Source organism: Amblyraja radiata, chromosome 19 (genome assembly GCF_010909765.2).
Source record: "Amblyraja radiata isolate CabotCenter1 chromosome 19, sAmbRad1.1.pri, whole genome shotgun sequence".
Lineage (NCBI taxonomy): Eukaryota > Metazoa > Chordata > Chondrichthyes > Rajiformes > Rajidae > Amblyraja > Amblyraja radiata.
Window position 1 is genome coordinate 37372434 of NC_045974.1, and position 21561 is coordinate 37393994.

At 42.6% G+C, this 21561-nt stretch overlaps 1 protein-coding gene across 2 annotated transcripts in view; it reads left to right on the top strand.

The window, feature by feature from the left end:
* cand1 (cullin associated and neddylation dissociated 1) overlaps positions 1 to 21561 on the top strand; it is a 49076-nt gene that overhangs the window by 8482 nt on the left and 19033 nt on the right. Inside the window, exons 3-8 of one of the 2 annotated variants that reach the window (XM_033038263.1) lie at positions 8292 to 8446; positions 11576 to 11699; positions 14139 to 14395; positions 14487 to 14592; positions 18232 to 18380; positions 21038 to 21330. In XM_033038263.1, coding sequence (XP_032894154.1) covers positions 8292 to 8446; positions 11576 to 11699; positions 14139 to 14395; positions 14487 to 14592; positions 18232 to 18380; positions 21038 to 21330 — 1084 coding nt within the window. The remainder of the gene's footprint in view (positions 1 to 8291; positions 8447 to 11575; positions 11700 to 14138; positions 14396 to 14486; positions 14593 to 18231; positions 18381 to 21037; positions 21331 to 21561) is intronic. The other variant, XM_033038264.1, reaches the window with a different exon arrangement.

The following is a 21561-nucleotide window of genomic DNA, read 5'->3' on the forward strand; positions in this document are numbered from 1 at the left end:
ACCGAAACACCACACATACTCCAGGTGCGGACTCACCAGGGCCCTGTACAACTGCAGTAGGACCTCCTTGCTCCTAAACTCACATCCTCTTGCAATGAAGGCCAACATGCCTTTAGCTTTCTTCACTGCCTGCTCTACCTGCATGCTTACTTTCAGTGACTGATGTACAAGTACACCCAGGTCTCATTGAACCTCTCTTTTTCCTAATTTGAGATCATTCAGATAATAATCTGCCTTCTTGTTCTTGCCACCATAGTGGATAACCTCACATTTATCCACATTGTACTGCATCTGCCCACTCACGCAACCTATCCAAGTTACCCCGCAGCCTCATAGCATCCTCCTCGCAGCTCACTATGCCACCCAGCTTTGTGTCATCCGCAAACCTGGATATGTTACTTTTAATTTCGTTCATTTAAATCGTTAATATATATTGTAAATAACTGGGGTCCCAACCCCACTAGTCACTGCCTGCCATTCTCAAAAGGACTCATTAAATCTTACCCTTAGCTTCCTGTCTGCCGACCAGTTCTCTATCCATGTCAATGCCCTACCCCCAATACCATGTGCTCTAATTTTGCACACTGATCTCTTGTAAGATACCCAAGTAGAATACAAGGTGCTGTTCCTCCAGTTTGCGTGTGGCCTCACTCTGGTAGTGGATGAGGCCCAGGATGCAAAGGTTAGCAAGGGAATTAGAAGGGGAGTTATAGTGGACAGCAAACCAGCAGGCCTTGGTAGACTGAGAGCAAGTGTTCAGAGAAATGGTCACCAATTCTATCTTGGTCTCACCATTGTATAGGAGGCCACATTGGGAACAGAAAATACAGTAGATGACGTTAGAAGAGATGCACATGAACCTCTGTCTCACCGAGAGGGACTGCTTGGGTCCCTGGATGGAGGTGAGGGAGGGTCAAATGTAACATGTCCTGCAGTTGCAAGAGAACCTCCCTGGGGAAAGTAATAGTTTGGGTGGGAAGGGATAAGTGAACCAAAGAGATGCGCAGGGAGCGGTCTCTGCGGAAGGTGGAAATGGGTGGGGATGGCAAGATGTGATGGTGGTGGCAGAGATGTCAAAGAGACCTTCCTGGTAGGTGATGGAGGTGTAAGTGGGCTGGATGTCCATGGTGGGGGGGGGGGGGGGAATGAGGAGAAGAAAAGGGGAGAGAAATGTGAGGGCTTTGTCCTGTCCCCATCTTCCAGCTTTCTTCCCACCACCCCACACACATGTACACAATCAGCCAATAGAAGGGTCCTGGCCCAAACCGTCACCTAGGGTTGTAGGTGATAGTAGAATTAGGTCATTCGGCCCATAAAGCCTACTCCGCCATTCAATCATGGCTGATCTATCCCTCCCTCCTAACCCCATTCTCCTGCCATCTCCACATAACCTCTGACACCTGTACTAATCAAGTCTCTATCTATCTATCTCTGCCTTACAATTATCCACTGACTTGGCCTCCGCAGCCTTCTGTGGCGATGAATTCCACAGATTCACCACCCTCTGACAAAAGACATTTCTCATCATCTCCTTCCTAAAAGAATGTCCTTTAATTCTGAAGCTATGACCTCAAGTCCTTGACTCTCCCACTAGTGGAAACATCCTCTCCACATCCACTCTATTCAAGCATTTCATTCTGTATGTTTCAATGAGGTCCCCCTCATTCTTCTAAACTCCAGCGAATACAGTGCCGACAAATGCTCATAATAGGTTAACCTACTAATTCCTGGGATCATTCTTTTACACCTCCTCTGGACCCTCTCCAGAGCCAGCATATCCTTCCTCAGATATGGCACCCAGAATTGCTCACAATATTCCAAATGCGGCCTTACCAGTGCCTTATAGAGCCTCAGCGTTACATCCCTGTTTTTGTATACAAGCCCTCTTGAAATAAATGCGAGCATTGAGTTTGCTTTCTTTACTACCTATTTGACTTGCAGATTAACTTTTTGGGAATCCCGCACCAGCACTCCCAAGTCCCTTTGCATCTCAAATTTCTGGATTCTCCCCATTTAGAAAATAGTCTATGCCTTTATTCCAACTACCAAAATGCATGACTCCACACTATGCTACACTATATTCCATCTGCCACTTCTCTGCCCACTCTCCCAACCTGTCCATGTCCTTCTGCAGAGTCCCTGCCTTCTCTACACTACCTGTCCTTCCACCTATTTTCGTGTCATCCACAAACTTGGCCACAAGCCTTCAATCCCCTCGTCCAAATCATTAATATACAACGTGAGGAGTAGCGGCCCCAGCACCGACCCCTGCAGAACTCTGCTAGTCACTGGTAGCCAACCAGAAAAAGCCTCCTTTATTGCCACTCTTTGGCTTTTGCCATACAGCCAACCTGCTATCCATGCTAGTATCTGCCCTTTGATACCATGGGCTCTCATCTTCCTTAGCAGCCTCACGTGTGGCACCTTATGCAAGGTTTTCTGTAAATCTAAGTAAACAGCATCTACTGACTCTCTTTTGTCTGTCCTGCTATTTACTTCAAAGAATTCCAGCAAATTTGTCAAGCAAGACCTCCCCTTCACAAAGCCATGCTGATTTTCCTTATTTTGTCGTGAACTTATAAGTACTCTGTAACCTCATAATTTATAATGGACTCTAAAATCTTACCAACCACCAAAGTCATGTTAAACGGCCTCTAGTTTCCACTATTCTGACGACAGGTGGCGCAATGGTCTAAGTGTTCGGCTGGCAACCGGAAGGTAGCCGGTTCGAATCCCGCTTGGAGTGCATACTGTCGTTGTGTCCTTGGGCAAGACACTTCACCCACCTTTGCCTGTGTGTGAATGTGTGTGAGTGATTGGTGGTGGTCGGAAGGGCCGTAGGCGCAGATTGGCAGCCACGCTTCCGTCAGTCTGCCCCAGGGCAGCTGTGGCTACAGAAGTAGCTTACCACCACCGAGTGTGACTGAGGAGTGAATGAATAATGCGATGTAAAGCGCCTTGAGTATTAGAAAGGCGCTATATAAATCCCATCCATTATTATTATTATTATTCTGCTTTGCTCCTTTCATGTGCAGCGGGGTAATTTTGGATATTTACCCAATCACCTGGGACCTCTCCTGTCTCTAGTGATTCTTGAAATGTCACTGTCAATGCCTTCACAATCTCTAAAGCCACCTCTTTCAGAACCCTTGGGTGCATAGAAACATAGAAAGTAGGTGCGAGAGTAGACCACCAGGTCCGTCGAGCCCGCACCGCCATTCGCTCATGGCTGAACACTAAACAGACACACTTACCCACAAACAGTAGACACAAGACACAGAACACAAGACACTACCCTCCCCTTTATACCGCTATCACCCCTCTCCACCCCAAGAACCGCGTGATCTCCTGGGGGAGGCAAAAAAACGGATAAAAACCCAGGTCCAATTCGGGAAAAAAATCCGGGAAATTCCTCTCCGACTCCAATCCAGGCGATCGACACTTGTCCAGGAGATCACTCAGGTCTACTATACTAACCATACCTAGGTCCATATCCCTGCCCTCTCCCCGTAGCCCCTTATCCCCTTGGCAGCTAAAAAACCATCTATTTTAGACTTAAATATATTTAACGTTTCTGCTTCCACTGCTCCCTGGGGCAGTGAATTCCATAAATTAACCACCCTCTGGGTGAAGAAGTTCTTCCTCATCTCAGTTTTAAAAGAGCCCCCCCTTATTCTGCAACTATGTCCCCTAGTTCTAGTTTCCCCGATCATTGGGAACATCCTCGGTGCATCCACCCGATCAAGGCCCCTCACGATCTTATATGTTTCAATGAGATCGCCTCTCATTCTTCTAAACTCCAAAGAGTAGAGTTCCAGCCTACTTAACCTTTCCTCATATGTCAATCCCCTCATATGGGTGCAGTCCATATGGTCCAGGTGACTTATCCACCTTCAGTCCTTTCAGCTTCCCAGGCACCTTCTCCCTGGTAATAGCCACTCCTCTAATTTCCAACCACTGACTCTCTTGAATTTCAGGCACGTTGCTGGTGTCTTCCACTGTGAAGACTTGCAAAAAAGTTATTCAACTCCTCTTCATTTCTTTATTTCCCATTGTCACTTCTCATGCATCATTCTCCAACTGCCCAACTTCCGCTCTTGCCTCTTTCTCACACTTTATATAACTGAAGAATCTCTTGCTATCCTCTTTTATATTATTGGCTAACCTACCTTCGTATTACATCTTTTCACCCCATATTGCCTTTTTAGTTACCTTCTGCTGTTCTTTAAAAGCTTCCCAATCCTCTGGATTTCCACTAATCTTTGCTATGTTATATGCCTTCTCTTTTAATTTTATACTGTTCTTGACTTCCCTTGTCAGCCACGGTCACCACTTTCTCCCCCAAGAATCTTTCTTCCTCTTTGGAATGAAAATATCATGCATCTTCCAGATTATTCCCAGAAATTCCTGCCATTGCTGTTCTACCGTCACCCCTCCTCGGGTCTCTTTCCAGTCAACTTTGGCCAGCTCCTCCCTCGTGCATCTGTAGTCCCCTTTGCTCTGCTGCAATACCGTCTCATCCGATTTCACCTTCCCCATCTCAAATTGGAGATTAAAACTTATCATGGTGTGGTATCTACCTCCTAATGGTTCCTTTACCATGAGTTCCTTTATCAAATCCGGTTCATTGCCTAACACTAAATCCAGAATTGCCTTTTCCCTGGTCAGCTCCACTACAAGCTGCTCTAAGAATCTAACTCAGATGCACTCTACAAATTCCCTTTCTTGGGGTCCAGTACTAACCTGGTTTTCCCAGTCTACCTGCATATTGAAATCTCCCATGACCACTAGCATTGCTTTATTTACATGCCAATTTTATCTCATGATGTAACTTGATCCCTATATTCTGACTACTGTTTGGGGGCCTGTAAATAACTCCCATCAGAGTCTTTTTACATGTATAATTTCTCAGATCCATCCACAATAACTCTACAAACGGGGAATTACAGACCAGTTAGCCTGACTTCGGTGGTGGGAAAGATGCTGGAGTCAATTATTAAAGAGGTAATAATGGGGCATTTGGATAGCAGTAAAAGGGTTAGTCCAAGTCAACATGGATTTATGAAAGGGAAATCATGCTTGACTAATCTTCAGGAATTTTTTGAGGATGTTACAAGTAAAATGGATGAAGGGGTGCCAGTGGATGTAGTGTATCTAGACTTTCAGAAAGCCTTTGATAAGGTCCCGCGCGGGAGACTGGTGACTAAAATTAGAGCACATGGTATTGGGGGTAGGGTGTTGACATGGATAGAAAATTGGTTGGCAGACAAGAGTAGGAGTGAACGGGTCCTTTTCAGAATGGCAGGCAGTGGCGAGTGGAGTGCCACGAGGCTCGGTGTTGGGGCCACAACTGTTTACCATATATATTAATGATTTGGAAGAGGGAATTAGGAGCAACACTAGCAAGTTTGCGGATGACACAAAGCTGGGTGGCAGTGTGAACTGTGAAGAGGATGTTAGGAGGTTGCAGTGTGACCTGGACAGGTTGAGTGAGTGGGCAGATGCGTGGCAGATGCAGTATAATATAAATAAATGTGAGGTTATCCACTTTGGCGGCAAAAACAAGGGGGCAGATTATTATCTCAATGGGGTTAGGTTAGGTAAGGGGGAGGTGCAGCGAGACCTGGGCGTCCTTGTACACCGGTCACTAAAAGTTGGCTTACAGGTACAGCAGGCAGTGAAGAAAGCTAATGGAATGTTGGCCTTCATAACAAGAGGATTTCAGTATAGGAGTAAAGAGGTTCTTCTGCAATTGTATAGGGCTCTGGTAAGACCACATCTGGAGTATTGTGCACAGTTTTGGTCTCCTAATTTGAGGAAGGACATCCTTGTGATTGAGGCAGTGCAGCGTAGGTTCACGAGATTGATCCCTGGGATGGCGGGACTGTCATATGAGGAAAGATTGAAAAGACTAGGCTTGTATTCACTGGAGTTTAGAAGGATGAGGGGGCATCTTATAGAAACATATAAAATTATAAAAGGACTGGACAAACTAGATGCAGGAAAAATGTTCCCAATGTTGGGCGAGTCCAGAACCAGTGGCCACAGTCTTCGAATAAAGGGGAGGTCATTTAAGACTGAAGTGAGAAAAAACTTTTTCACCCAGAGAGTTGTGGATGTATGGAATTCCCTGCCACAGAGGGCAGTGGAGGCCAAATCACTGGATGGATTTAAGAGAGAGTTAGATAGAGCTCTAGGGGCTAGTGGAGTCAAGGGATATGGGGAGAAGGCAGGCATGGGTTATTGATAGCGGACGATCAGCCATGATCACAATGAATGGCGATGCTGGCTCAAAGGGCCGAATGGCCTCCTGCACCTATTTTCTATGTTTCTATCTGATCCTATGTCTCCCCTTGCTATGGACTCAATTTCATTCCTAACCAACAGAACTACCGCACCCCCTCTGCCCACCTCCTGTCTTTCCGATTGGACCTATAACCCTGAATATCCAACTCTCAGCTCTGATCCTCTTGCAGCCATGTCTCCGTAATGCCTACAACATCATACCTGCTAATTTCCAAATGTGCTAGAAGGTCGTCCACTTTGTTCCTTGTGCTATGTGCATTCAAATATAATACCTTAAATTCAGTGTTGACCACCCTTCATCTCACAACCATCCCGATTTTACCCGACCTTACTCTCTTCTCCCTTTTTAAACTTTCTGTCCTGTTATTTATGAATGGCATCAAGGTCTGGAAAGTGCTCGCATGAAAAGCTCTCAATAACATGGGGAAAATCTGGACGTCTCGGATTAAGGGTCTCAAACTGAGATTCTTTCATGCCACTGTAGAGACCATATTATTATACGGGTGTGAGGCATGGTCTCTCACTCGAGAACTGTCTAAGTCTCTTGATGGTACCTACACCCGAATGCTCAGAAAGGTTCAAAATGTCAGTTGGAGGGACCACATCACCAACGTCCGAGAAAATCATGTGGAGAAGGATGAGACTCACTGGTCACTGCCACCGCCACCCAGTAATGCCAGCAAACAAGGTTGTGCGTTGGGAACCCACCCATGGAAGACGTGACCTGGCATGGCCAATCAAGACGATGCTGGAGACGTTTATGGAAGACGCTTGTGTAGAGACAAAAGAGGAGCTTGCCAGCTGCATGGAGGACAGAGATGTGTGGTGCGTCCATCACCGTGCCCGTCGGAAACCAGTATCACTGCATCGCTAATGTTTTCAACGAGAACTGTATTTCTTGAGACTTCCGTGACCTTTCCTGCACTCTCTTTCTCGTTAACTCTACGCATATGCTTCCACGTTGTTGACCTCACCCCCCCACTATTTAGTTTAAACCCACCCGTGTAGCACTAGCAAACCTGCCTGCCAGAATGATGGTCCCCCTCCAGTTGGTCCCCCTCCAGTTAAGGTGCAACCTGTCTCTTATGTACAGGTCACCCCTGCCCAAGAAGAGATCCCAATGGTTGAGGAAACTAAATCCCGGCCCCCTGCACCTACTACTCAGCCACACATTCAGCTCCCCTATCTCTCTGTTCCTACTCTGTTCCTACCTATCCATGTTCTCCAGAGATGCTTCCTGACCTGCTGAGTTATTCCAGCACTTTGTGATTTTTTTTGTATATTGAATTGTTATCTTTTTGTGATCTGTAATCTTAAGTCATAGTTTTTAACTCAGCTGGCTATTTTATATATTAAACAGCAGTGGATTTTTCATGACCACTTGCTCCAAATAATCATTTTAACTCTTGCAATTATTGGCAGAAAATGTGGTGAGAATGTTGATTTATTATTCAATGATTTACTGCCACCCATGTTTTGACAAAATGTATTGTCCTCGATGCAAGAGTAATTAATTTTTTCTTCCACAAAATAGTTATCATTGAGGTTAAATAGTAGCAGTACACAAGCTTCTTTATAAGAAAAGCATTTAAAAAATAAGTTGTGGAAAGAGTAGCAAAACAAAATGTTGGAAACATGCATTACGTGAGGCAGCATCTGTAAACCTGCACTCCCTTTGTCGTAAAGAGAAAACAAGTTTCTATTTTGTTTTGAAACAATTTAAATCTAACTAATTTTCTCAGTTCTATTGAAAGGTATTCGAATCTGCTGTGTTTTCAGCATTTTCTATTTTAATTTCAGATTTCCCGCATCAATATTTTTTAATATTCATTTAATGTAGAAAGAGGTTTTTTGAAGAGGAGATTTTGCATTTAATACTTGTGTGATTAAATCTGGAGTAACACATAAGATTGATGTGTCGAATCTTAATTTTGAGTGTGTTCTAGTTTATTCTGTTTAAGTGCAATTAAATATTTGTTCTTTAGCCTTGGTCCTTTGGTCAGCAAAGTAAAGGAATATCAGGTGGAGACAATTGTGGATACTTTGTGTACCAATATGCTGTCAGACAAAGAACAGCTCCGAGATATTTCCAGTATTGGACTGAAAACGGTGATTGGAGAACTGCCGGCAGCTTCTAGTGGTACGTTTATGTTCAAATAATCAGCTCCTCATGAAAGATTCTTTTGTGTTTACCATCCTGCCCTGCAGTGAACATTGCTATATTTTAGCTTGAATTGTAATAGCATTTATATAAGCAATCACCCACAATCTGCGTAAGCTTTCCGAAAGGATAATATACCTTTAATCATAAATTCGGTAGTAAAAAAATTAACTTTAGTTGTTAATTTTATTTTTGGTTTTAGTGACTCAAATTTCACTACCTTAATTGGATAAATTACAATAAATGCAAACTTGAACTTGAGATACAGCGTGGAGACGGGCCCTTCTGCCCACTGCGTCCGTGCTGACCAGCAATCCCTGCAAATTAACACTATGCTACATACACTAGAGACAATTTACATTTATACCAAGCCAATTAACCTACAAACCTGTACATCTTTGGAGTGTGGGAGGAAACTGAAGATCTCTGAGAAAACCCATGGGGCCATGGGGAGAAAGCACAAACTCTGTACGGACAGCACCCGTAGTCCGGATCGAGCCTGGGTCTCTGGTGCTGTAAGGCAGCAACTCTACCTCTCTGCCGCCCTTATATCTTGGTAATATATAAACATGGATTATAGAAATATTACAATTTCTAGATAATTTAGTTATATTCACAATTTACTATAGCTAGCTGATTATAAATTATTTTGAACTCTTGATCTACATTGACAGGGTTTAGGATTCGACCCTTTAGATTTCAAGGAATGAAAAATATTAATAAGCCAATTGAAGATAGCAAAATCTAGTTGCTTCTGGTTGTTGGTGTTCTCGAGACAAATATGACTCTTCTAGTCTTACAAACTAGAGGGTTTGAGAATTGGGACCATAATATAAAAGTTATAGCCAGGTTTTTGAGGGAAATGAGGAAACACTAATAAGTGTAAAGCATGGAAGACATTTGCAGCTGTTCATTGATTGTCAATGGAGGCTTAGTCAGTATTAATTTGAGTGATGGAATTTTATTAAAGCCAAGTTTTTAATGCTGGGATGAATTTATGTATCTCATTAATGCATCTGTATTTCATTGATCTATTAATAGATATAATTTTCATAATCTTACTTTCAGAAGAGCATGGATAAAATCTTTAAGATATGTGTTTTGTTATTCATTTCCTTGAAGCTGTTCTGTCACTGATCTGTGTTGCAGCTGATCTGAATCTCAACTCCATTTACTTACAAAGCAATTTGTGCACTATTCTAATAAAATTGACATGTTCACAGACTTTATATGAATTAAGTTGCATGTTTCCACTTCCATTTGAGTGAAAGGATGATTTCTGATCCACTCTCTTCAACTCATCAGTACCTTTCAATTGCTTTGGCTTTACCATGGACGTCCATCCCTTTACACCTCCAGCCCCCACCAGGAAGGTGTCAAGGTCCTCCAGTTCTTCCTTGATCAGACACCCAATCAATTTCCCTCTGCTAACATTCTCCTCCACCTCGCGGATCCAACACTTCATTCTCTGCCAGCTGCATTGTCACATCTTCCCATTTCCACCCGTTTCCGTCTTCCACAGAAACTGCTCCCTGTATCTGTCTTTAGTTCACTTACCCCTTCCCATTCAAATTACCACGTTTCCCCAGGTTTCCTTTGCGATCACTGGATATGTAACACGTCCCTATACCTCCTTCCTCACCTCCATGCAGGGACCCCAGCAGTCCTTCTGGGTGAGATAAAGGTTCGTGTACACCTTGTTTAACCTCATTTACTCCATTTGGTCTTCCAGATGTGGCCTCCAATGCATTGGTGAGACTAAGCATGATCTTGGTGAAAATTTCACGGAACAATTGTGCTGGGTCTGCCAGGGCCTGCTGGTTCTACTGATTACTAAACATTTTAACTCCCCTTTCTGTTCCCATACTAACCTTTCTAACCTGGCTGCTTCCATTGACAGAGTGTGGCCACACACAAACAGAGGGAATAGCACCTTGTATTCTAGTTGGGTAGCTTACAACCTAATGGTATGAATGTGGAATTCTCCAATTTTAGGTGATTTTCCAAACAATCCCACTCCCCCCCACATTCTAGTGTCTCACCTGGACTTGCACCCATTTTTCTCCTTCCACCTATATTCCTTCCTCTGGTTGCACAATCTGCACCTTGGCTATGCTTGACTCACACCCTTTGTCTGACGTTTGTCCAATCATCCGTCTATTAAAACTCCCCCACCCCCCATCTGTGTCCACCTATTACTCACTGGACTTTGTCCTGATCCTCCTCTATTTCACCATTCTCATCCCCACCACAATCAGTCTGAAGAAGGGTTCCGACCCTAACCGCACCCTATCCATGTTGTCCAGAGATGCTGTCTGACCTGTTGAGTTAGTCCAGCACATCTTTTTTTTGTAAACCAGCATCTGCAGTACCTTGCATCTCTACTCCAAACTATCCCAGTTCAAGTTTTATGATTATTCTGTTATTTTGATTGTTACATTTTGATTAACCATAGGTGTTGAAGGACATGATGGAATACAAATGTGTTTCTGCAACATTCCTCATGATCTTACTATATTATGTGAATAATTCAGAGAATTAGTTTAAAAAAATAGATTAGTTGTCAGTGAGAGATGATCGTGCAAACACATCACAAAATGACAGAAAAACGGAAGAAACAAGAAGTACAGTGAATGATAACGTCAAAAAGAATAATTAAGGTGATGAGTGGAGGCAACTATGTACTTTTTATGTTTAAATTCAGCAATTAACAATTCTCTGTCACTTGATGTTATTGCAAGAAATCAGTTTGCTCAACAGTTCTAAACATTTTCAACACAAGGTCTATCTTTTCAACTTGCCTTTTTTTTCTGTTTATACTCTTCTTACTCTTTGCGCTTTAATAGTTTTGTTGTTATTTTGTTTTAAAGAATTATATGTTTGACCAATGAACCTGGCTATTTGGCCATGTCTCTGGAGTTGTCGGTTATGTGAAATTAGCCATTGGTTAGGAAGACAAATTTCAAGTACGCTTTTACAAATTGTGGTCAAAGTGGTGGTATTATGTGACTGGAACAAATCCCTATATTACATAGAACACTGGCACTCAGCAAAGTTCATCTGTATTGCTTATGTGAAGCGTTTTGGGAATGTGCATTTATTTTCCAGGATCTGCTTTGGCAGCTAATGTCTGTAAAAAAATCACAGGACGTCTCACTAATGCCATTGCCAAACAGGAAGATGTTTCTGTTCAGTTGGAAGCACTGGATATCATGGCAGATATGCTTAGCAGGTAATTTTGGCATTAAATTATGAGAATCCTTACTTCGAACAACTCTGGTAATAAGCAAAAAAATAAACTGTATGCATTCTACTAATAAGGCATTGTAACTCTATTTGTGTTCATAAACTGTACTCGAGAGTGCGTTGTCCAAACAGCAAATGCTTTGCTGCTGTGAAATGTCATGCCATACATCAATTCCAGTTTATGTATAAAGATGTACAATGTTACATGGGGGTAGAAATGAAAATGTCACTATGGAAATCAATTGTAAGAATGCACTGCAAGCAATCCTGCTTTAAAGGCCAAAAATTAAGAATGCTGCAGAATGGTAGCCATTTTGAAGTAAAGACCGGTGAATTTAAATAGATTGGCTTATGGTGACACTGGTTTGCTATCCAGAATCACTATCCACAATTAACAGGCTTAACACAAAGAATCAAACTTGTTTTCCTTGCACACCTTGGTTATGAGGGGAAGAAAGGTCTCAGCAGTAAACATGCATTGGGTGTAATTGTGAAGCTCTGTCTCTGTAATCCTTTGACAGTCTTTGAACTAAAGACAAAATAGACAATGGACATCTGTCTGGTGTTAAAGCCAATCAATTGTTTTGCTTTTTGTTTAAATGCCTGGCAGGCAGGGACGTTTTAAAAACTATTTGAAATGGTATTCAAATAAAACATTAGAGTAAAGTGTTTAAAAAAAACTTGGCTTATCCAAGCTGATATTTCCTTTGATCTAAATTATCTCTAATTGTACAGTCAGATTCCTGTTGTAACACTGTGGACTCCTGCAAGTTTGTACTATGCTGTTGGGCGCCAGATGGAATGTAACTGATGGATAGGTGACATCTGTTACTTAATAAGTCACAGGCCTGCACTAGGTCAACTCAAGTCCATGACTTTTAGTGGGAACAGCTGAATACCGACAATGTAGTCTGGATCTATTGCCCCTAACCAGCAACTTTGTGACCCATGGAGTCTGTATTACAAACAAAATCAATGACTTGACAGCAGTGATGACTAATATGATTTAATCTACAAAATAATGGTAGGGTAGCTACAAATCAGCTGACTTAAGGAATGTGTTTTTGGATTTCACTCAATATTTTTAATTTTACTTACAACAGAAAGTTAGTTCATACAATTCTGTTTAACATAGCACTGGTTTTATGCTTATCAAGTACTTGGTATCAACAAATATTCCTTACAGCAAAATAAAGCGCTAGAAGCACTCAGCGAATCAGGTAGCATCTGTGAAAGTGTTCTATTTCACGATGAAAACCCTTCGTCAGAACCTAGTTCCAATTCTAATGAAGGGTCGTTGAACTGCAAGAGTGGAACTGTTTCAGTTTCCATTGATATTTGCAGCATTTTCTGTTATTGCTTCTGACTTCCATCATCTGCAAGATTATTTTATTTTTAAATATTCCTTATCCCTAGTATGTAAGCTTAAATCTAGTGGACACAAAATGCTGGAGTAACTCAGCGGAACAGGCAGCATCTCTGGAAAGAAGGAATAGGTGACATTTCGGGTCGAGACCCTTCTTCAGAATGAAGAAGTCCCGCTGAGTTACTCCAACATTTTGTGTCTACCTTCGATTTAAACCAGCATCTGCAGTTCTTTCCTACACAGCTTAAATCTTGCGTTGGATGTGCATCATATTCCATCATACCAAAATAGGTATTTGAAAGCTTTTGTTAGGCCATGTTTGATAGGATGTAATTTAAAAAAAAGAAAAATCTCAGTATGTTGAATTAGAGTCATACAGCACAGAAACAGGGTCTTCGGCCCAAATTGCATATACCAAGAAAGATGCCTCATCTGCACTAGTCACACCTGTCCATGTTTGGCATATATCCCTTTAAATCATCCCTATCCATAACTGCAGATAGGTGTGAGGTGTTGCAATTTGGGAAGTCAAACCTGGGCAAGGCCTACACAGAATTAATCCACTGTAAATTAAAATGCCCCCTCTGGAACATATTTTTGTATAGTCTAATAACCTGCAAGACTTGAAGTAACGTAACTGGAAGATATTTGTTGACCTCAAGTAAACTGAACTGAAAATATCAAGTTTCAGATCAAAGATATCCAACTAAAACATTTAAAGAAAAAAGATAGACGCGGTAATTTAATTAGTCTTCTTTACTTAAAAGATTAAATACCTAACCTGGTACGGAACAAATTTCCCTTTGTAACTGGACAAGAAATATTAATGCTCAGTTTAACTTGATTTTATAAAAATCATTAAAATATAAATATTGTTTCTCCCTTGATATCGGACAAAGCAATAACTGATTTTTATTGATTATCTTAGTAGTATATTTTTGAAGGTATATTTGGGAGGTGCCTGGTGGGTTCCCAAATTAAAAGGGCATTTTAGATCGGTGTAAACTAGAGCAGCTATTTTGAGTTGGAAAGTAACTGGAATCTTTTTATCTTTTCTAGGCAAGGAGGTCTGCTGGTTAATTTCCATCCATCAATTTTGAACTGCCTTCTTCCACAGCTCACCAGTCCTCGACTTGCAGTACGGAAGAGAACTATTATTGCCCTTGGTCACCTTGTTATGAGCTGTGGAACCCTGGTCTTTATTGACCTGATTGAACATTTGTTGACAGAGCTGGCCAAAAATGAATCTATGTCCACGACCAGAACCTATATTCAGTGCATTGCTGCTATTAGCAGACAGGCAGGGCATCGAATAGGTAACGCACATCTCCATTTATCCTACACAAAATACTGTGATGGTTAATTTATCACAATTTTAAAATATTTGAATCTTTGTTTTCTCTTTAGGGGAATATCTTGAGAAAATTATTCCATTAGTTGTTAAGTTCTGCAGCGTTGAAGATGATGAACTAAGAGAATACTGCATTCAAGCCTTTGAATCATTTGTGAGAAGGTACAGTGTAATGTTACTAAATAGAAATTTAAAATGTTGCCACAGAATAGAAACATAGAAAATAGGTGCAGTAGTAGGCCATTCGGCCCTTCGAGCCTGCATCGCCATTCAATATGATCATGGCTGATCATCCAACTCAGTATCCTGTACCTGCCTTCTCTCCATACCCCCTGATCCCTTTAGCCACAAGGGCCACATCTAACCCTCTTAAATATAGCCAATGAACTGGCCTCAACTACCTTCTGTGGCAGAGAATTCCAGAGATTCACCACTCTCTGTGTGAAAAATGTTTTTCTCATCTCGGTCCTAAAAGATTTCCCCCTTATCCTTAAACCGTGACCCCTTGTTCTGGACTTCCCCAACATCAGGAACAATCTTCCTGCATCTAGCCTGTCCAACCCTTTAAGAATGTTGTAAGTTTCTATAAGATCCCCCCCTCAATCTTCTAAATTCAAGCGAGTACAAGCCGAGTCTATCCAGTCTTTCTTCATATGAAAGTCCTGACATCCCAGGAATCAGTCTGGTGAACCTTCTCTGTACTCCCTCTATGACAAGAATGTCTTTCCTCAGATTAGGAGACCAAAACTGTACGCAATACTGCAGGTGTGGTCTCACCAAGACCCTGTACAACTGCAGTAGAACCTCCCTGCTCCTATACTCAAATCCTTTTGCTATGAATGCTAACATACCATTCGCTTTCTTCACTGCCTGCTGCACCTGCATGCCTACTTTCAATGACTGGTGTACCATGACACCCAGGTCTCGTTGCATCTCCCCTTTTCCTAATCGGTCACCATTCAGATAAGTCTACTTTCCTGTTTTTGCCACCAAAGTCGATAACCTCACATTTATGCACATTATACTGCATCTGCCATGCATTTGCCCACTCACCCAGCCTATCCAAGTCACCTTGCAGCCTCCTAGCATCCTCCTCACAGCTAACACTGCCCCCCAGCTTCGTGTCCTCCGCAAACTTGGAGAAGTTGCATTCAATTCCCTCGTCCAAATCATTAATATATATTGTAAATAGCTGGGGTCCCAGCACTGAGCCTTGCGGTACCCCACTAGTCACTGCCTGCCATTGTGGAAAGGACCCGTTTACTCCTACTCTTTGCTTCCTGTCTGCCAGCCAGTTCTCCATCCACATCAATACTGACCCCCCCAATACCATGTGCTTTAAGTTTGTATACTAATCTCTTACGTGGGACCTTGTCAAAAGCCTTCTGAAAGTCCAGATACAACTCATCCACTGGTTCTCCCTTATCCACTCTACTAGTTACATCCTCGAAAAATTCTATAAGATTCGTCAGACATAATTTACCTTTGATAAATCCATGCTGACTTTGTTCATTGATTTCACCACTTTCCAAATGTGCTGCTATCCCATCTTTAATAACTGACTATCAGTTTCCCCACTACCCTGTTAGACTAACTGGTCTGTAATTCCCCGTTTTCTTGAAGCAAATTTTGCCTAAGTACGATGATAGAATACAGTTTGTTTCATTATTAGAATTATAGATTGTTTGATCTGCTGTACCCTACTTTGGCTAGTACAGTTATTTTTCCCATAATTGAAAATCAAATTGCTGGAGGATCTCAGTGGGTCAGGCAGCATCTCTCTTCAGTGTCTAGCTGTAGAGGGGCATGGACAGACAATGTTTTGAGACAGCATCTGCAGTGTATTGTCTCCATTATCCCCATAGGTGGTCTTGTTCTTTAGACATTGGATATACCGTATTTCCCAGCAATGAAGACGCTCCTGCGTCAAAGATGCACCCCCATTTTGAGTTGCTAAATTTTGAAAAAAGGCCGGCGGAACAGGATCAAGGGTTTGGTTTAGTCAGTAGAAAGGAAGATGTGAAACTCCTTCAAGGTGGCAATCTGGACCGGGAAGCCTCCATTTTCGCCTGTCCCACAATGCGCTGTGCCGTTCAGGTCTGAGGGACGGGGACTTGCTGGCTCAGGGAGATCACATAACTGAGAGATAGAGAGGAGAGAGAAAGCCCGGGACAGAGCAGCCAGCCTTCTGCACAGTAGCTACCCGCCAACCACCACCTCCACCGGTTGCGCCTGTGCCGACGGACACTGTGGCTGGCTGGCGGGTGGGCCGGCAGAAGGCGCTGAGGTGGCGGCTGGTTCCGCTGTCCGGTCCCGGCGGCCGCTCGCAGCCACCCGAGCTACTGAGTGAGTTGCTGGCATGTTCCCCGACCCCCTCCTTCTCAACGCTCCTGCCCTCCCCGCAACTTTACTCCTGTCAGCCCAGCCACGTTTACTACTTTGTGCAGCCTAGGCCTGTTGCGCCCAGGTTGGTGCGCTAGCCCCAGGTCGGCTGCGTGCCCCGGGAATAGCAAAAGGATTTGAGTATAAGAGCAGGGAGGTTCTACTGCATTTGTACAGGGTCTTGGTGAGACTACACCTGGAGTATTGCGTACAGTTTTGGTCTCCTAATCTGAGGAAAGAAATTCTTGCCAAAGAGGGAGTACAGAGAAGGTTCACCAGACTGATTCCTGGGATGGCAGGACTTTCATATGAAGAAAGACTGGATAGACTCGGCTTGTACTCGCTAGAATTTAGAAGATTGAGGGGGGATCTTATAGAAACTTACAAAATTCTTAAGGGATTGGACAGGCTAGATGCAGGAAGATTATTCCCGATGTTGGGGAAGTCCAGAACAAGGGGTCACAGTTTAAGGATAAGGGGGAAGTCTTTTAGGACCGAGGTGAGAAAATCATTTTTTACACAGAGAGTGGTGAATCTGGGGAATTCTCTGCCACAGAAGGTAGTTGAGGCCAGTTCATTGGCTATATTTAAGAGGGAGTTAGATGTGACCCTTGTGGCTAAAGGGATCAGGGGGTATGGAGAGAAGTCAGGTACAGGATACTGAGTTGGATGATCAGCCATGATCATATTGAATGGCGGTGCAGGCTCGAAGGGTCGAATAGCCTACTCCTGCACCTATTTTCTGTGTTTCTATATTTCTAGGAATGGCTGTAGTGCCCAGGTCGGCTGGCAGGTCTGGCTGTAACGCCCTGGTCTGGCTGCAATTCCCAGGTCGGCTGCGTGCCCCAGGAATGGTTGTAGCACCAGGTCGGCTCGCTTGCCCCTAAGTCTAGCTGTGACACCCAGGTCGGCTGCGTGCCCCGGGAATGGCTGCAGATCCCATGTCAGCTCGCTTGCCCCATGTCTGGCTGGTGCGGCCAGGTCGGCTTGTTTGCCACAGGTCTGGAAGCAGTTCCCAGGTCGGCTGCGTGTCCCGGGAATTACTGCAGTTCCCAGGTCGCCTGCATGCCACGGGACTGGCTGTAGCGCCCAGGTCGGCTGGCAGGTCGCCTGTGTGCCCCGGGACTGGCTGCAGTTCCCAAGTCGCAAAAACGAATTGAAAAAAAACAAAATGCCTACGGGCCGGATCTGGGCCGTAGGTTGCCGACCTCTGTGTGGGCCTCATTGTGTCGTCGTCCCCCCCCCCCCCCCCATGTTTTAAAAGCGATTTGGCCCAAGTAGATCTTTCTTGGCTAACAATCTCGCCTTCAGCCTCCAAGACGCAGGTAAAATTTTGGGCTTTATTTTAGGGTAAAAATAGCGTCTTCATTGCCGGGAAAAACGGTAAATTTGAACTTGTGCAATTATTGTGTTTCCTAGGTGCCCAAAGGAAGTGTTCCTTCATGTCACCACCATCATTAACCTATGCCTGAGGTACTTGACGTATGACCCCAATTACAATTATGACGATGATGACGATGACGATGATGCTGCAATGGAATCCGAAGGTGGAGATGATGATGATCAAGGTTACAGAAATGATAAAAAATGTTCTCTACTCTTGCATTAAAGTGAGGTGGCAGATCTAGCATTGAGTAGAATACGTTGGAATGTATTTGTATTGGTTTATTAGTGTCACATGTACCGAGATGGAGAGGAAAAATGTTGCTTTGTATATTATCGTAGGTACCCTAGACTGTTCTTCATAGAATCTTCATAGAAACGTGGCTAAGGGAGGTTAACTAGGCTAAAATGTCAGAATAAATATATCCTCTGATTGGAATGATGTAGTATCTAATGCATTACTAAAGGGATCAGCATTCTGGCCTAAACTACTCATACTCTAGATTGATGGTATGGGTAAAGGGAGTGAATGCACTGTAGCTAACTTTTGATACAGCGATAAGTGGGTTTACAATTTTTATAGAGTGATGGTGAGACTACCAGGATTACTATCTACGCTCGGTCTTTCTATTTGAGGAAGGATGTGATTGTGTTGAAGCGAGTGTGGGAAAACAAAGTTGATTTCTGGGATGAAAGGATAGATATTTGAAGAAAAATTGAGCAGATTGGGCCTAGCTACATTTAGACTTCCGCAGAATGCGAAATTGTTGAAATGTTTTCAGGGGGATTGGCAGGGTGGATGTTGAGATTATTATTTTTAAAGGCGTTGTGTCAATTTATTATTAGTTTATTTATTATTGTTAACAGACATTTTAAACTACAATGGATTGAGGGATATAGGGAGACAGTGTGAAAGCAGTGCAAAGGACAAAATGTGATCAGCCATGATCTTATTGAAGGGACTTTCAGGGGCAACTATTCTTTAGGTTGTAGGTTTGCAAATATTCAGGCTTACTATTCAGGTCATGTTCAAATGTCAGGCTTGGCTTGGTTGGTAGCACCAAAAGATTGTGGGTCCCAATCGCTCTCAAATGATTTGTGCACAAAAATCCAGAAGACACCATAATGTCCAACCAAACTTGTCTCCAAACTCTTGGACCTAGGACTTGGCACCCTTGGTCCCTTTGTGGCTGGATCCTGAACTTCTTGACCCATAGAAAACAATCAGTGAGGATAGTCGACAAAACATATTCCACAATGGTGACCCTTGCGTACACATTCTCAGCCTTTTATTATACGCCCTCCCACCCCCATACACTCACAATCATGTGGCCAAATTCTGCTCCAACTTCATTTACAAGTTTGCAGATGACACCGATGCAGATACAGTAGTGGGCTGGATCTCAAACAATTATGTGATTGAGTACAGGAAGGAGATAGAGAGCATAGTAACATGGTTTCAAAACAACAAACTCCCCATCAATGTCAGCAAAATTAAAGAGCTAGTTATCAACTTCAGGAAGTGGTGTAGAGTACAATAATGGTGCTGCAGTAGAGATGGTTGAGAGGTTCAAGTTCCTAGGCATAAATATCACCAATCACCTGTCCTGGTCCAACCACATTGATATTAAATACATCAACGCTACTTCATCAGAAGAAGAGGAAATGTAGCATGTCTTAAATTACCTGATTTCTACAGATGCACTGTAGAGAGCATCCTATTGGGATGCATCACAACTTGGTTTAGCAATTGCTCTGGGCCAAGACCACAAGAAATTGCAAAGGGTCGTAGGCACACCCCATCTATCACACAAACCAATCATCCCCTCATCGACTCCGTTGCACTCCTTTAAGAAAGCAACCAACATAATCAAGGCCATTGCCAAATACCCACAATGCCATTGATTCCTCTTCTCTGCTCTCTGTTGGGCAGAAGATTAAAAAGCTTGAAAATATATACGACCAGATTCAAAAACAGCTTCTTGCCTAGTATCATCATACCATTAAAAGGACCCCTCATAAAAGAAGGATGTTAAATCTACCTCCTTGCAGCATTGCAGTTTTCTTTATCTGAACTTTCTCTGAAGCTGTAATACTATATTCTGTATGCTGTTACCTTTCTCTTTTTTGCATTACCAGCTAATAATGTGCATGATTTTGTCTGCTTAGCATGCACAATATCTCGGTATGCATGACAATAATATACAAATGCATTGCACTGACGTACAGATTTTAAAAAATCAAACAGTAAGCTGCCCTCTTGTGGGTGAGAAAACTCCTGCCTTGACAGCATCTGTGGAATGAGATTTGTCAACCTTCAACCTTAAAACATTAACTGTTTTTATTTCCACAGATACTATATAGTGTTTCCAGCTGGAAACATATAGTGTTTCCAGCGTTTTCTTCTTTTACTGTGCCCCACAAAATTGTACTTCTAAAAATACATAGTAACTTGCTTTTGGATGCACCGAGTTTGTACAAGGTTTTGTTTTTAAGCATGTGGTAGCTGGGTATCAAATGTAGCTTCATTATTTTAATGTGAACACAATTTTTTTTATTTCTAGAAAGTTGGCTTCTACTCAGACTCTTAATATGACATTTGCATATTAATTAATAACATTGGTGGTTTTTGGGTGTTCTGCACTGCTTAGGTCTGTCCTGTGTTTGTGCCATTTTGCAAAATGATTTAACCAGCAGTGAATTGATATTTAACCAGCCATGAAAATCCACACTGAATTTCTCTTTCTCTAGTTCTCATTGATCAAATATCTGTTGTGATTTTTTTAAATGTTTATGGTCATGTAGAATAATTTGTTGCACCCTCATCCACAACTGTTATTAGGAAGTGATGATGAATACAGTGATGATGACGATATGAGCTGGAAGGTGCGTCGTGCTGCTGCCAAATGTTTGGATGGTGTGGTTAGCACTCGTCATGAAATGCTACCAGAATTTTACAAAGCTATATCTCCGGCGCTGATCGCCAGATTCAAGGAGCGCGAGGAAAATGTTAAAGCAGATGTGTTCCATGCCTATCTCTCACTGCTGAAACAGACCAGGCCTGCTCAGAGCTGGCATCTTGACCCAGATGCAATGGAGCAGGAAGAGACACCGTTGGTCATGCTTCAAAATCAAGTAAGTTTAAAGATGGGCTTTACTTTAATAGGTTACTTTTTTTCTTGTGTGGCTTCATCTTAAATACTGTTATTTGTCTATATTCAGATGATGTTTCCTCCATTTTAGAAAGTAAAGTGCAGAATATTTTTTTAAATGTCTTCTGATTATCACTGCTTATTAGGCTTTTCTTTTTTCAGAATACCTTGTGTAGTTTCTTTGTATTTATTATTTCATCCAATTTGAGACAAA